At 37.9% G+C, this 16882-nt stretch overlaps 1 protein-coding gene and 1 non-coding gene across 5 annotated transcripts in view; one reads left to right on the forward strand and one right to left on the reverse strand.

Moving 5' to 3' along the window:
* Positions 1-16882, reverse strand: part of LOC105202334 (sestrin-3) — a 192487-nt gene that overhangs the window by 150664 nt on the left and 24941 nt on the right. For 3 of the 4 annotated variants that reach the window (XM_011170797.3, XM_011170794.3, XM_026132662.2), the window contains exons 2-5: positions 12035-12387; positions 10041-10589; positions 7789-8881; positions 3155-3220 (exon numbers count right to left, since the gene is read on the reverse strand). In XM_011170797.3, the coding sequence (XP_011169099.2) occupies positions 3155-3220; positions 7789-8881; positions 10041-10306 (1425 nt within the window). In that variant the 5' untranslated portion in view covers positions 10307-10589; positions 12035-12387. Of the gene's footprint in view, positions 1-3154; positions 3221-7788; positions 8882-10040; positions 10590-12030; positions 12388-16882 lie in introns of all 4 variants that reach the window. The other variant, XM_011170795.3, reaches the window with a different exon arrangement.
* Trnak-cuu lies at positions 3306-3378 on the forward strand. Its single transcript has one exon. It is a non-coding gene; the product is annotated as a tRNA-Lys (tRNA).

The following is a 16882-nucleotide window of genomic DNA, read 5'->3' on the forward strand; positions in this document are numbered from 1 at the left end:
TGTGAGATAGTTATAAAAGAGAGGATGTATCTTCGAGTGATCCCTCCCCTCCCCCTCCCCCACTCCGATGAAAGCATCGGCGGACAAGAAATAAAGTAATAAAATTGTTATAGGAAAGTGAAAGAAAAGGAGCACTAAGAAATATAATCCATAAGATGCAACGTTATCCCTTGAAAATGATAAGACGTAAGAATAGTAACGCGATACCTCTATACGGGCGAGACAAAATGCGTTTGTAATCAATACGTTGCAAAATGATTTTTACAGTTAATATTTCCAAATAGTTACGTCCGCTTGCATAATCTACTATGCGGTTTCTTTCCGCAATACCTGCTTGTGCATTCAAGGATGCCAAGTGCGGTATCGCGAACATGATATTGCGCGCATGACAAATGGATCGCGTGTCAGTTACACACAAGTAAGATCTTGCATGGATCTGAAAAAATGGTAAAAATCACCGAATGGCGATACATCATCGCTTGATATCCGAGTTCTCGATGATCGATAGTTATTTTGAGTTCGGCGACGCGAAGAACATACAGAATAGCATAAAGTTGACGGACGAATCAATAAGCAATGTATCACGTCGCGGGGATTTACTAAAAATATTTAGAATATCGAATTATTCGCGAGGCAGCTTCTTTACCTTTTAATCGGAAAACTTTAATATCTTCTAAAAATGATCGCAATATTTTAAAGCCAGTTTCCATGAAAAATCCTATCAAACAAAGTTTTTCAACTTAGACTTTTTTTGCTATCTTCTGATTAGCTTACTTTATAATCTTGTTTCTCTTAATAATCTGTTTTTATGTCGCATATAAAACAATGTTGCCACATAAAAATATTCTTTCTGAAGTAAAATTCACAATTCTCTCTGCAAAAATATTTTAAAGCGTCAGCTGAATAAAACCATCGTGTGCGATTTGTTTGTACAAAATTATGCATTCGTTTACACTTACCTGATTTATTACAGAGATGCCGTTGCAGTTCAGAGAGCACACTTCAACCACTTTATAATAAAAATCGTAAAGATCACGAGCCTAAAGTGTTCTAAGAAAAATAGAATTCATACAGTATGTTTTCCATATCGAAAAATTAACGGAACGGAACTTCACATTACATTTTCCAAAACGTATTTCATTTCTAATTTCGCGACGCCATGTGTACGGTGTGATTGAACTTAATTATGAATGGCAGCATCCTGTTACATTCTCTTCGGACAATGAAGGAAAAAAAAATCACGTAATGATAACTACACTGTGCAGCACGTGCGGATAATCAGAGCTCAACGCACGTTTGTACGATAATTCGAACCAATACATGGCCCTCTAACTTAATGCAAACGTGCACATCAGCAGAAGAGTCTCATAATCTTATCCGAACTGAGGCGATAGCGTTTATTAAACTCCGCAAAGTCGCGCGCAAAAAAAAATTCGATATTATAATCCATAAATTATCGTGTTATGTAATATTATATCCGATAATAACGTAGATCGCGAGACCGTGGTCTCTCTCTCTTGAAATATAGATCGCGATAAACTTGTTTATTAGCAGCCATAACATAAATTGCAGTGCAAAATGAGTTTCGCGTTAATGTGTGCAACGCGTAGCGCGTTGCGTCAGCAATTCTCGAGCGTGAAATGCAATTCGAGTGTCATTATTAAAATACAGTGAAATTCACGACAACAAAACAATATCATAATAACCGACATCAAGGGTAATTAGATAATTAATTAAAATTCCTTGCATCATTGAGAACCGCGTTTAATTTTGAGGCTTTTAAAAGCGCGAAAATATATTCATTAGTCGAGAGTGTGGCAACTTTATTGAACAGCATTAATTAATCTAATTGCTAATTACAACGCGTTTTAGAACCGCGCGATCACTTGATCATTGGCGCCACCTATCAATTCATATTACAACCAATATCTTCTCTTCTATCCTACATTGATAAAATTAAAAAAAAAAAATTTTTTTTTTTGCGAAATAAAATCAAATGAACAAGAATAGCAATAATTTTGATTAATACGCGTAACTCTAATAAATGTGATAATTAAAAAAAAATGTAAAATATAAAAAAATATTTAAAAATATAGATAAAATTCTAACGGTATTAACAACAATCTTAATTATAATTCTTTTCAAACAATAGATAAAACTTTTGCAGAAATAAAAATATTAAAAAAAAAATCTATAATAATTATATACGTATGTGAACTCGATCGGCAATGTAGTTTTCTTCATAGACAAATCACAAGGGATTCCAGCAAACAATACCAGTGGCTGCGAATGTATTAAAATAAATCAAGGGTCACCGAGGACAAATGAGTGTTAGACCGATTTGACATCCGGTACAACGTGCGCCAATCATCACAACCGACTCATTACCGACTATTGCAAATCAGCTAGCGAAATCATTGACGTTGCTAGCACTAAGCCACGCGGTGGCCCAGATTTCGCGGTAACATCAACCAATTCGTTTTTCACGTTCCACTTTTTGCGACAGCTGATCGCAAATAAAATAAACTAATCGTGCCGATCTCTAAAAGAATAAAAACACTATACACACTCATATATGTCCACTTTAACGCCGATGCGCTGCCGATCGAGCATTTATTATTAGCAATAATCGTTGCGTTATGATGCCGCGTTTATAATTTTGATCAAGAGAGATTGCGTTTGATATTAAAATAAATAGCATGATCAAAAAGAGAATATTTCATAATGAGTTAGATTATATATATAATAATATTATTTTATAAATGTAAAATAAGACGACTGCTTATATTCTGCAATGAGTATTCGTACGTTGTACCATTTAACACGCATACTTATTTTTATTTATCTCAGAGTGCACGTCATTTTGTACTAATGCGGCATTAAATTGCAAATTGTGTTTTCATATAAAAGAACAGTAACGCTGCATCAATAACAAAGTTATTTAAAATACATTAAAACCGCCTCAAAGTCTCATTAAAACCGCATAAATATTAATTAATGCTAACTGCAATTTTAACAAAATCTGATCTTTTTTTCACAAGTATGTGAAAAAAGAAGGTTAAGCCTCAATTAATATCAAATGCTCATTGAAATTATCATAAACACAAATTAGTATACTAATTTACAAGTAATTGACGCATGCAAAAGTACTTACCTCCGAGAGAGGGACGAAGGCACTAGGTCCATCGAAAGCCGGTACTGGTACTGGAAGTCCTCTTTCCTGTAACAAAAACAAATTTTTAGTTTTGTCGTATTTAAGCCAAATATCATAGTGAAGACATGCGAGAAGGAACGCTCTCCCGTTAGCCCGGCTAGCTCAGTCGGTAGAGCATGAGACTCTTAATCTCAGGGTCGTGGGTTCGAGCCCCACGTTGGGCGATCTTTTTTATATTGTATTTTTCTATGTCGCGACAATAACTTTGTTATTTTTATAAAATGTTTTTTCAAGTAAAGTCTATTACAGCAAAAAATAAAATAGATTAAATTTTTTGTAGCAAGTATTAAAAAAATGTCAAAATAAATACACAGCGATAAAGTGAAGAGTTTAACTTTCCTGATGAGAGAAAGATCTTGTTTTTTTTTTCGTTTATGCTTTCAATATCAATTAATTGCAATCATAAATAGCTTATTAGACCGATATGTAAATAACACAAGAATAAGAAGTATCATTTTTCAGTCGAAGCAAATCTTCATGTTTAATATTTTCATGTAAATTATTAAATACATTTTTTTTAGTTCTACAAATTGCATGCACTATAATTATCGATCATAAAATGCAATCGTAAACTGAAACTTAATAATATCTCAAATTAATTTAATCAGATCTAATAATGCTATAAGCAGCTTAAAAAATTGTGAAAAATATTGCGAAAATATCTAAGTAAAATAATAATTAATTCAAATATAAATCTTTCATTGAGTCTGTCTATTTTTACATCAAAAACTGTATTCATGGCAGAAATGAAAGAATTGAAAGAATCAACCATGAATGGTGATCGAATAATTAATACATATGATTGCGTTATAACTGGCGGTGCTTCATATCTTCATTTAAAAAATATTTAATTATTTTAAAGAGAGAGAAAATGTGAATTTTGGGAGAGCGTTCATTCGTTCATTAAAATTATTATATTACGACTGAAATTCGATCTTTGCAAATAGCACATTTTATTTCCTACGTTAATAGAAAATAAAAGTTAGAAGAATATTTTTGTCTCCACAGATGTTCGATCGTACAGTGAGGTAGGATAATTAGAGATATTTCGCAAATTATACGCGATTATCGACGTCGCGATACGATACACTGTGTTTTATGTGTAAAGTCTCCTTTTCTTTTCCTGGCTTCCTGCTCGGCTTCGTGCCTGAAAATCGTTCTACACTATGTATAAAGCTTTACACACAAGTCATATTGATCGGCCTCGAGTGTGACAATATCGGTGAGCAGAGTGACGGATTCCATTCGCGTCTACATACGCAATCTACATTTTTTGTCTCTCTATTAACGGATAAAATATCTATAAATTAACACATCATCTTTTCCTATTCATTCATCCGTTTCACTTTTTCTATTAAATATAATTTTTTTGAAACAACAGTTTATATTGTACAATTTTGAATAAGTGGATTATAATTATGCTTATATTATTGGAAAATAAATAAAATTACAAATGCACTTGTGAAATTGAATGTATGCGAAAAAATCTATTGAAACTACGTACATTAGTGAAAATGTACGTATACGTGTACTTTTTCGCATATTTTATAAATGCATTCGTAAGTTTTTCACAATTTCGAATCGTTTCCGGTATGAGAAGTAGAAACAGATTTTACAGACATCCTGTATATATATATTTCATCTCATTTCTATTTACGTTTATAATACTCTATATGTACAAACTAATCACGGTGATAACGGTTTCTGAAATTAATATTAAAAAAACAGCAGAGAGATATGGTACGTCACTTTGATCTTGAGAACTGAGAGGTAGCTGATTATTTTTACGGTCTACTCTCATCCTACTACCAGAGACGAACGAGGCCCGAGTATATTACTTTGCGCGCGATGTTCTTGCGAGCATAAAGTCTAAGAAAAAAAAGTGATACTAAAATAACATAATGTAAAGTAGCCAGTTGAAAACTGTTTTTTTAAATCTTTCATTTTACACCGTCTCAATGTCTCGAGATTTCAATATTCACGACGCGCAATTGTTCACTTGTTTTTGACATGACAAAATTATAATCAGTGTTATCGGGTCAGGGATTTCCTTCAACAGCATTGGCGCGTGAATTAGATCAATTCGTCGTGGTGATTTAAAGAATAGAAAAGATTAACTGCCACCGTGCTCTCAAAATCAGAATCAGAGTATTACTTACTGTAAAACAGTGAACAGTCTGATTTCAGTGCTACACTTTTAACTGTATTAATTAATAATATGTAGACTGTTTTCCAATGATAATATATCGATTCCAGTCTCAGTGAAAGTACCCCCATCTTAATCGGAATCATTGAAAGACAGCGAACAGTCACTGATAATCACAGTTATAGCGTTGCAAATAAGATTTCAGATTCAGAGAGAGCAATAAGATTAATGACCGGCACAAGAATTCGGAGGTACAGAAAGAGCAACTCTGCGATAGGCCGAAGTTGCTTTAACCGCGAACTGCCTAGGTGCGAGATATTTTTAGGCCGCAGTTCAAACGCCTCCCCAAATAGCCAGTCAAAACAAGTCCATTAATATATAGCCAACGGTTACTCCGGTTTATCTTTTATGCATAAGCACAATCTTCGTCAAATAATTCCCACGTATCCATTTTCAAGCGTGTAAGCTGAAGGTGATCATTTCGTCCAATCGTTAACTACTGTGCAGATATCTCAAACTAGTCTAATCGGAGATTTTTAAGATATCCCGAAACTGAGTTGCGTTGAGACGGGATCAAAGTACAAAAAATTTTAATTCGTTCTTGAAAGGAGAGAGAGAGAGAGAGAGAGAGAGAGAGAGAGAGAGAGAGAGAGAGAATAAAGTTTTGTTTCAAGAAGTCAATCAGTGGCTACTTTTGATTGCAAAATAATGTCCGGATAGTTGCCAGATCCTCTGATGTGAATCTCGCGATAGTTTATTTATTAAGGAGAGACTATAAAGTAGCGTCGCATTAAGAGCAAAGATAGAGTCACAGCAGCGTAAGAATCGCGCTCGGTACTTACTCTTCGCGAAGGACTTGGATAAATTGCCGTAAAGCTGGAGAGATAAAGCCTGAAATATTCTGGACAATCTCAATTCCGCCGTGGAATGTATACAGGGTATCTCAGAATTATTGCACTTGTTCCCCGAGCCAGGAATTCCGAGCTGAGAAAATGGCGATTGCTTCAGAATTACATTAATAATCTCCGTCTTGTTTTTATTTTCAGTTTCAATAAAAATTAAAGTTAATTAAGAAAGAATCAAACTTTTTTTTGAATTATAAAAGGCTATATATATTTTTTTCAAGATTTTTTAAAAATAAGAATAAATTAATCTTAATTTTAAATTAACTTGCAGAAATCGCGGCAATTGAAATAACAATAAAAAAATCTTAATAATTGATTTTTACTCGCGACAGAAATTTTAACGCTATTTTTTTTCTTTTTTTTTCAAAGGCAGGCAGTTTGTCCGGCAGAACAGGTGTGATATTTTTGAGATATCCTCTGTACACGCTTCAATATGCTCTTTGTGTTTGTCGACTATAACGTCTTCAACTTTGCCTCGTGTGTTGCCTAATAAACTTCAAGTACGTGGATATTCAGCGAGGAATGTTCGGGCGAATGCAAACTTCGGGGGAATCGTTGCGAAAGAATTTCGGCCGAGTGCATGCGAGAGTGTAAACTTCGCAACTGTGCTAACGTCTGCTCTCCCAAGATTTCGCGAGCGAAACTTTGCACGACCGTCGTCGCATCTAGGCTATCCGTTATCTCTTTCGCATCGGTCGTTTCGCGCGAAGATTTTTTTTTCTCTTCCGGAATGACAGAATGTCTCCGTGTGCTCTGACTCAAGGCACACATTGCAATATTTAATTCCCGTCCGAGTCTACATAGATAATCACGTACAGTGACGATAAGCTGTCTTTTTTATTCGCAACTTCCTTTACCTGCACCGCTTAAAACTTAAGAAGATCAACGTGAGACAATCCAAACAAAGTTTCTCGAAAAGACGTTGTTTCGATATCGTAACGAAAGGCGAAAATTTTCCAAATTTTGGTTGATTTCGATAAAATTTTTTACTGTAGTTTCGATTAATTTTCGAGTTTAATTCTTGAATCAAATTGAGATCTTGTACGACCAATATTTTATATTAGATTCCAATATCATTTTGGAAGATTAATTCAAAAATTTATTTTCAATTCGAATAATTTAAACAAAACTGTCAACAATTCATTGAAATTAACAAAAATTTTAAACATTTTTAACTTTTATTTTCAACATATTTCTGACTCAGAATAAGATTTGTGTTTTACAAAAATAATTGAATTGATTAGAGACTAATATTAATTTCAAAGTTAAAATAAAAAAATAAGTAACATCCAATAAAATAATTATTTTTAGATAACTTTTGCACATTAAAAATATGACTAGAACTAGTTCAAAATATAACACTATAGTACAAAATAGCGTCAACCTTGAAATCTAATTTGAGATAGTTGCCAATTAATGTTAACGCAGATTTATTTAAACACGAAAGACGTATATCACTTGGCGCATCAGCCAAGTTCGAAAGATTCCAAAATAAAGAAGATTCCGAAATCGTTTTCACTTACCTTGACCATCTGGAGGATCTCCGCGCACTTGATCCTGACGTTCTGGAAAGGGCAATTAACGCTAAGCCTGAGTATCACCGGCAGATGCAACGTCACCAAACTGAGGTACTTGTTAGCCTGCGTCTGCCTGGGTCCGTCCAAGGCGTTACCAAGGTTCAACATCCTGCCGACATCGCCGGGTGTCACTTCCGGACTCTCGAGCACCCGGCCGCTCTTCGAAGACACGTCCTCGTCCTGCGAGAGCGGCCTCTTGATCTGACCGGCGCTAAATTTCCTCTCATCGTTCTTGCGCAAATAGTCTTGCTGCGTCCGACGAGAATCGTCCAATGCGTCCACATCGTAGATCGCCGTCTCGTAGTTCTCCAAATTCATGTCCCGGTGGTAGAAAGGCTCGTTCTCGTTTTCAAAGCCGTCGAGAGTGTTAAAGACGACCCCGTCACTGCGCGCTGCCTCGCTCTCGTTGAAGGAAACGTCATCATCGCCGTCGTAGTATCGGCGCTGCTCGTGCGCTAGCAGGTCGCCGCCGGCGGCGATCTTGGCTCGCCGATTTAAATTCCGACAGTCGAATGACGCGAGGCCGCTCAGGTTGTCGTCGAATTTCGGACTCTTGCCATACACCCGAGTATCCGCGTCAAGCTCGTCGTCTTCTAGCTGCTTTTGCTTGGCGCCCTTCACCTTCACGTAATTGTTCTTCGGCCTGCCGGGACAATACTCATCGCTTGTCGATCTGTCGCTCGACGACGAACCAGGATGCTTCCTCTCGGTCTCGTTGTTCGAGCCGAAGCGTGGGCACCTGCCCTCGATGTTGAAGCTCTTACTACCCTCGTCCGAGGACGTCGAGTGACCGGACCTGCAGCTCTCGACGCCGTCGCTGCTGGTGTACCGCTCGCGGAATCGCCTCTCGTTCAAAAGACGACCGTCTACGCAGTCGAACGAGCATTCCGAATTGTTCTCCTCGAGGAACGCAGACGGATTGTCATTGATGCTTTGCGGAAAGAAGCCCTCCGTCCGGAACGTGTCGTGCGGCAGCTGCTGCTGGCGCACGCTCCTTGGCGACGATCTCGTCGGCGACCGTTCGACGCTCATATCGTATCTTCGCCCAAACACAAAGATTATCGATTAGAGATCGAGAGAGAGAGAGAGAGAGAGAGGAGGGGGATGGGGGAGTCCGCACGTGAATAGCTTATAAATCTTTTGAGAAAATGCTATTTTTCTCGTTATTGAATAAGCTGTAAATAGCAGCAATCATTTATAAAGTAATTTGAAACGACCTCGTTCAGTTCATGAATTATGAACAATAAAATCGGAAGAAGATGAATTGCTGCTTGTTTTCATCAAATCGCCGTTACAGTCTCCAGATTTGTCATGATCTATAAATTCCCATCTCATCTCCCATCGCCGCGAGCTGCCTCTTTTGTTCGCGACTTTTTTTCGACGCGATTGTTTTTAATTACGTCAATTTTCTAGGTAGCATAATCGATTATCAACTTTCTCTCAAGATTATTTGAAAGTTAAAATCATTTTGCGAGAAGTGCTCTGTGATTTCAGCAAGTTGAAACGGAAGCCATACGAATTTCATAGAAAAAAAGCGAGATGCAGGAAAACGCTGTAACATTCGATTCTTGCAGCTACGCTTAAATGAATATAATATCCTTCCGTGCTTGTTATTAATCCTCATAACGTGCACATTTTAATGAACCGCCCGTGATTATTTAAATACCGCGTTTGCATCGGGTTTTACGTGTTTGCGTGACTGAATGCTGATATTAAATCCAGAGCCAATAATTTGCCGAGAGAGCACGGAACGAAATGTTTGCTCCGATTAAATATGTCCGCTCGATCGAAATTATGATACGCGGAGCGAGATTATTTTAGGAAGTATTTTGTTACACAATATACCGCATGTATTATTTGTTATTTGATAACCATTAATTGATTAATTGTTAATCAATGGTCCAAGTAATTGATATCGGTAAACAAGCTTGTTCAACAAATTGTATAATTTTAATGCTCCCTAGCATTACGCCCGTATTTATTTAACAAAGCGGAAAATGAAATAATCAAATTTATTACAACATATCAATTAAGCCTTTCAAGAGTCTTTTAGAAACCAGAAATTTGAATAAAAAGTAAAAAACAATTATTAATCAAAATCAACTATAAATCAATGGCATCAGTTCCACACAATTTTATATCCGGAATAAACGGAGCAAATTTTTATAACAAATTGACAACGTCAGAAAAAAATTTACCTGCCGTCCTGACTGGAGAACTTCCCATTCGCGCCCTTGGTGTCCTCGATGTCGCCGGCGTCCTCCCAACGTTTTGGACTGCCGACGCCGCCCAGCCATCCTTCGACAGTGGTCCTGGCCGCGGCCAAGGCGATATTCCTGGCCGCTTCGTCTCTGGCGCAGAGCGGCGCTAGGAATCTACTGACGAGTTCGACTTCGTCGCCCTTGGTAGAGGCGCCGCTGCCCGACGAGTTCGTCTCTCGGCAGTCGCTCGGCTCTCGGTACATCTCCTTTTTCCCGTATCGTCGCGCACGTTGTTTTCCTTCCGTCCGATCCTTGTGGAATCCTTCTTTCGTCTTCGAAAGTAATCGCACGGACAGTATCGAGACGCCCGGGCACTCGGCTCGATTCCCAGAATAAACAGTGCACGATGGACCGGCGGGATATCTACACTTTTCTCCCTTCCGATTCGTCTGTTCTCTTTTTTCGCAGGGAGACGGTACCTTCGCCTGCTATTTTGCGGAATCGTCGAACAATCCTCCCTCGAAACGGCAAAAGTAATCGTCGACGCTGTAAGAGGAAATAGCGTCCGTTATCATCAAAGCCCCGTTTATTTTACTTTTCCCGATCGCGGAGATCGCCCCGCGCTGAACGACTCGTTGCTCTCTTCGTCTTGAAAAAGCGAAAACACGGTCGATCAGTAATCACTACACACGGAGAGAAAAGATTAGGAGAAAAGATTAGCCGTAAATATGGTTCATTCAGTCGTATCGCATGCTTAATATAGCTCCTATCGTGCCGTATTAATATTGCAATCACACGATTATGAATAACCAAACATTGTTAATGGTAGCACATCCGTCAGCTTAGACTGAAGCTACATTCCAAAACATTCTCCCCGAGGAAAATTCTACTCGATATAACACAGTATACGTTCACTATTACGTCGTTTACGACATAAGGAAGTATGAGTATTTTATAGCTTTGAATGAAAATGGAACTCTTAATAGTGTTAGTGAACTACGTAAATTGACGTTTTTAAACCTTAGAACTCTTGTCTGAAACATTTTTTTCGTATCTTGCATATTATTCGAGAATATCGACTTAAGACAATTAAAATACCACCGTGTATTAGAGATTTGTTCTTCTTTGTATCGCGAAGATTGGACTTGTGAATGGTGAATTTCTCTTTTTGATCATCCAAATAATAGATCTATATAGATTTGGCATTATTTTGAGATTTACACTTTGCGTCGTTCCCTTGTCAAAGTAGAAACATTCGTATAGTTGCATTTTACACGTCGACTGATTAATATATTTAGTAAAATCGCTGTTACGTGTTATTAATTAACCTTTAACCATATTGATTATCAATCCCTTATTATTTCTCTCCGTCGTGTAATTGCGATTATTCTGTTCACCGCAAACCTTCTTTTTAACCTAATATCTTTCTCTCAAATTTCTTTTATATTGCGATTGTAATTTTATGCAAAAATAAGTATATGCTATAATCCTTCGCGTGGAATTTCGCCCTTATCTTATTACTTTTTACGCCGATAATGGAATCGGCGCGCGTTAATCTCTCTATCGAACGAAAAACCGTTTCAAGATCGCGTCTTCGCCGAATCGATCGTTCGGCTCGATCGATTGCTCGCCGATTAAACTCGGCACTCCCGAGACGTTCCCGTTTTCCGACGCTCTTTCCTTCTCTAGCCAGCGAAGAAAGAAAGAGGACGAGGTGAAAAAAAAAGAAGGCGGCGCGCGAGAGTAGATCGCACGCGCGGTACTATCCTCGCGTAATTACGCTCGTTTCGTCGCGTTTCGCCGTGAGAGAATCGGCCGTAAAACTCGTTTCTCGGAGGATTTTACCGAGGCGGTGCACCTCGGGATACGTTTCAGGGCGATAGAAAGTAGGCAGGAGGCGTCGGCTGCCGCGTTCGAGGCGATCTATCGAGATTCGAATTCGAGGAGCGAGACGGCGGGAATAGAGGACGATTCTCTTCTGACGTACCTACCTTGCACGGAGAAAACGATCGACCGGGAGAGCGTTTTAGCCCGATCGGCTGCGATCGATCAGCAAACGCGTCTCTCTCCCTCTTCTTCCTTCTATTTTGTACCTCTTATGTAGTGCCCGTCTCTTCTTCTCTTTACTTTTATCACTATTATAGTTTCTATTATACAGTTCGCGTTATTCTCTTTTTCTTCCGTGCCAACGCAATCACCGACCGAATCACATTTTCCTTCACATCGTTGTCGCGCGCGTTATTTCACCGAAATTTTCCTGCGAAACTTCCCGAATGATGATATCCGTAGTCTACTCGCACGCTCGCGTCTCTTCCAGGGAACGTTACTTTAGTCCATGAGGCACCTGGAAGCAAAAGAAGAAAAAAACCCGTGAGATAAGTTATAAAGAGAATCTACTTCTGAACACATCTCCACTCCCCCTCCGCCTCTCCCTCGTAAAGCAAGGCAAAGAATTTCCCCTTTATAGAACGAAATCATTTTCCTTTAACGGATTCTGTCCTCCATGAAATGGACGTTGGCGAAACTCAGAAAGTACGGTCGCATCAAGGCGAAATGATCGACATCGATCAGAGAAGGAGGAAATGAAACTGCGCGCGGCAAAAAGACAGATTATGACGCGGCAAAAGCGCACATTTCGCCGAGTGATTCCATCGTGACCGTATTGGACTTCAATTTACCGCCGCGTAACGTACCGCGATCGATCTTACGCTCTTACGCCGGATGGATGTAATATGTTAGCGACGTAAGAGGCCACCTCTAATAGGGAAACACTTTTCAACGGTACGGTAATAACTGGCGGATTATCGTTCGGCCGGGCATTATGCAACGGCAATGCGGGACTCCGTAATTCCTGAACCTTGAGGAAATCAGTATTTCGCTATATAATTGACTCGTTCGCAATCGCGAACCGCTCAATTACACGATCTACAAAACGGACTAATTTCAACGTCAATTTATTATAATTTACAATTAGCGCGGCAAACACGAAAAATTATTAAAGCGCGCAACACTTGATCATACGTGACACGTGTCGCGAACTGAAATCGTAATGGAGGTAAGCAGTTTTTCAGCGCCAAGATTTATAATTCTGCTTCGCCAGCGTTGCCGACGAATGATTCGGAGTGATCAGCTGAATTAACAGTTTACGGGTAACGGTAGGCTGGGTGTCCTAATCGTACGCAAGATGTGAACATTTTTGCGCGATGCAAACGAAAAAAATGGCAGCTAATTAATTACCGCAGGTTATAAGATCGTGCGATTAATCAGTATCATGGTTGAAGTAGTTTACAATTTGATTGATCGATTGTCATGAGAGAAAGTCTGGGTCAAGGTTCCGAGGTCAAGAAATAAGAAAGGTCGCGTCAGGGTAGCAATTTATCGAGGGATCACGAGGGAATGAAATATCGAAGATAATAAGAAATAGACTCTCACAATAGAAAAGAGAATCAATACGGTAATGATACGTCAGTTAAGTTTGCGATGTAGCAATGTAATGCTAATAATGTAATATAAAAGATCTATCGCTAATAAATATATATGTATATGTATATGATAAAGGTGTAAAAACGAGAAAGAAATTTGTTTCGGTCTCACGGTGCATTAGCGCGATTGCGCAAACACATTCACGCGTTTATTTCATACGCGCGTTTTCTTGTTACGTAAGCCGTGGAAAAGCCTCAGACGAGTTGTAAGCTGTAACACTCGGAGACGTTCCGTTAGAAGAAGAATCTCCGCGAGGAGAGAAAATCCTTTGCAGCGCTATTTCTTGAAAACTCACGTTCGCTCTTGCTTATTGCCCATATTGAGCTGCTAATGGACTCCGAGTCCATCGAAATTATTATCGAATCAGTGATGCGTTACAGTTATCCTTCACGTATTGCGGAGATAATATGTCGATCAACTAACGGAATTTTTCAAATCTTCCGCCATCTCAGACATTAAATGTTAATGTGCGATTTTTGCAAACCCGTTATTACTTGATTAATGATGGTTTCAAGGTAATACTTAGTATGACCTCAAAGTATAACCTGCACTTTGCATTTAGGTTTTGATATTAACACTGCACTTTTACCACGATCAACGGCAGTCAATTATACCCTGTACCCGCAAAACTAAAAGAATTGCATATGAGACTTTCACAAAAAGTATACTACAAAGTCATCTTTATAACCGGTAATAAATAAGAGCTATCGCAATTTATGTGAAAAGAATATAATTTTCTAAACTTGGTCACTCGATTCTACATAATTACGTAAGTACCGTTACTGTCCTATAACATTTACATGATAATATTTCAAAAATATAAAAAAAAAACTATAAAGAATATTTTTATAAAGATGAAAACTGATATTTCGTTACTCGTTCCAAAAATAAAGAAGGCAGAGTAAAAAGATTTAAAATTGCTATTGATTTTTGAAGACTAGCCAATTCCGTCTAGCCAATTTATCAACTTAGAAGCTATTTCTGTAGTATAAAATATGTTTATGTATTTATTATAGAAAGCGTATGAATATATAATATACACCTAATAAATAAAGATCAAAAACAAGAAATAATCGAACATAATCCAAATCAGTTCTTTCAGACACTAAAAAAATAAATTCGAAGAACACGAAATAACGTTTTCCTCGAAAGCGATCTTCATAAGAAACGTAAGAAATTATAAATAATAAATTTCCAATAAATATTATGTTAAAAAATAAAAACCAGATTATTAACTGTCGATAGTCACGGAAATATTTCATTCCTTTTTTGCCACGTATGTAAAGTAAGAAAATAATTGCAGTAATTATTATTTATCCGGGCAATCATTCTATTCATAGAAATTAACAGGAAGCTACGAGTTGAATAAGCATACGCTTATATCATCAATATGTAACTAGCATCGTAATATTATTCAAAAACTTATTTATACATCGTTAAAAAGGCAATTAACATAAATATTTAGAAATATTCACGATGAACATTGATGTTCTTCAAGACTTTTTGAAGAATCAAAAAATAAAATGTTTTTCAACGTTATGTAAAATATTATATAAAACTTTTATTTAAAGTCATAAATATAATGTGTATTTGTTTCGAAAATATAAATATTTATTTAAAAAAGTAAAATGCAAAACTACATTGAAAAAGTTTGGTTCAACTTTAAATGAATTTTTCACAAAACCATTTTTCAAAATGATGGCTATGATAACTCAAATATAATTTATTCAATCAATTTGAAACTTTAAACAACGTTTTTAATAATATTCAATATCGGCTCACGGAGGTTTCAATTTTTTATTTTTTTTCTTACGTGACAAAAAAAGAACAAATTTTTCGAGAAAATACAATTTTTAAATTCAGATGTGTGCAATTTTGCGACAAAAAACATTTTTTTTTAATTTCCTCCGTGAATCGAAAATAATAAACGTAATAAAAAAATTGCTTACTATTTAATTATAGATTAATCGAGGCTAATCGTAGCTATCATGCAGATCCTCACATTCATTAAGAATACTATTATTGTTTACTTATTTTCATATTTATTCTAATTTTGCATCTTACTTATATTTTCCAAACAGAAACACAATATTTATCAATTTCTTTAAATAAAAGCTTGAGTAATAAGTACCTTATTTTTCGATTCGCTTCATAATCCTTAAAGAACCAACAGATAAATGTTGACTCGCTAACTGTCGAGCAATCTGTACATTTACGTTATTACAGCGTGACTTGAGTGCGTTTTCCGAAATAATTCCAAATAACTCTTTCCCTTACTTTGATCCACGTATCTCCCCTCTCGCAATCTTTCATCTCATTTCGGCTCGCGCGATCTCTGCGACGATCTAAATATTTATAACGCCCAGAAGCCTAAACCCGCCACTCCGCGCGCGCGCGCGCGCGCTTTGTTGAATTATTAATGTCGCAACTGCCGCATGCTCGCGCTCGCGAGCCGCCGTGCATTCGCGATATACCGTACACGCTTTGTCTTTCCGAGGTATAAGGATGGTCAGGGCACGTCGCGGAACGTGCGAGGTGATAAAACGGTCGCGCGCGGCGCGATTCGAGTTCACGCGACTCGACTCGCTCGAGCGAATTAAATAGAACGAAACAGAAAAGCGGATTAACTCTCGCTCCGCCCGGCCGCGGAAGAATATATCCCTTTCATACGCAATTTCATACGCGGAAATTTATTTCGCGTCGTCGAAGAGCGTGCTTTACGGCCGGATCGATCGTTGAGACGCGTGCACGACCGCGAGATCGTCTTCTCTTTGGTAATGACCGCTTATTTACGAGTCTCACGACGCTGACGTCGTAGATGGGATTAACTTGCGAGAGATGCATACGAGTAATGGTGCATTCACGCGCTCTTTCTTCGCCGTGAGCCCCACGAGATTACCATAGAATAAGGGGATTTCCCACGTTCTCTCATCTATGAATTTTTACGATCAATATAGATATATTCTCTTGAAACTGTATAAAAGCGGATCTATTGCTCTTTAATACACGAGCTCACCCCCGTCTCTTTTTTTTTTTATTTCTCCACTCGTGTTTGCACTCTCTTTCGTGCACGATCGTATTGAGAATCTTTCTTCTCGAGATGCACGTTTTAAATCGAAAATCTGCCACCTCATAGTAACCGCATTACCTTACACGTCCTTCACACAAAGAAATGCAAATTCAGCGTTAACGGCTCAACAAAAAAAAAAAAAAAAATGATTCACGCTGTACGAAAACGGCGCCATCAGGATTATTTTCGCGACGCGAAATAACGAGCTGTTGCCTGGCACCAACGTGCACAGCGCTAAAAAGACGAAAGCGGTGGTGCCTGATACGATAGCGTGTCATTTGTAATC

This window comes from Solenopsis invicta, chromosome 5, assembly GCF_016802725.1.
Source record: "Solenopsis invicta isolate M01_SB chromosome 5, UNIL_Sinv_3.0, whole genome shotgun sequence".
In the NCBI taxonomy this organism is placed as follows: domain Eukaryota; kingdom Metazoa; phylum Arthropoda; class Insecta; order Hymenoptera; family Formicidae; genus Solenopsis; species Solenopsis invicta.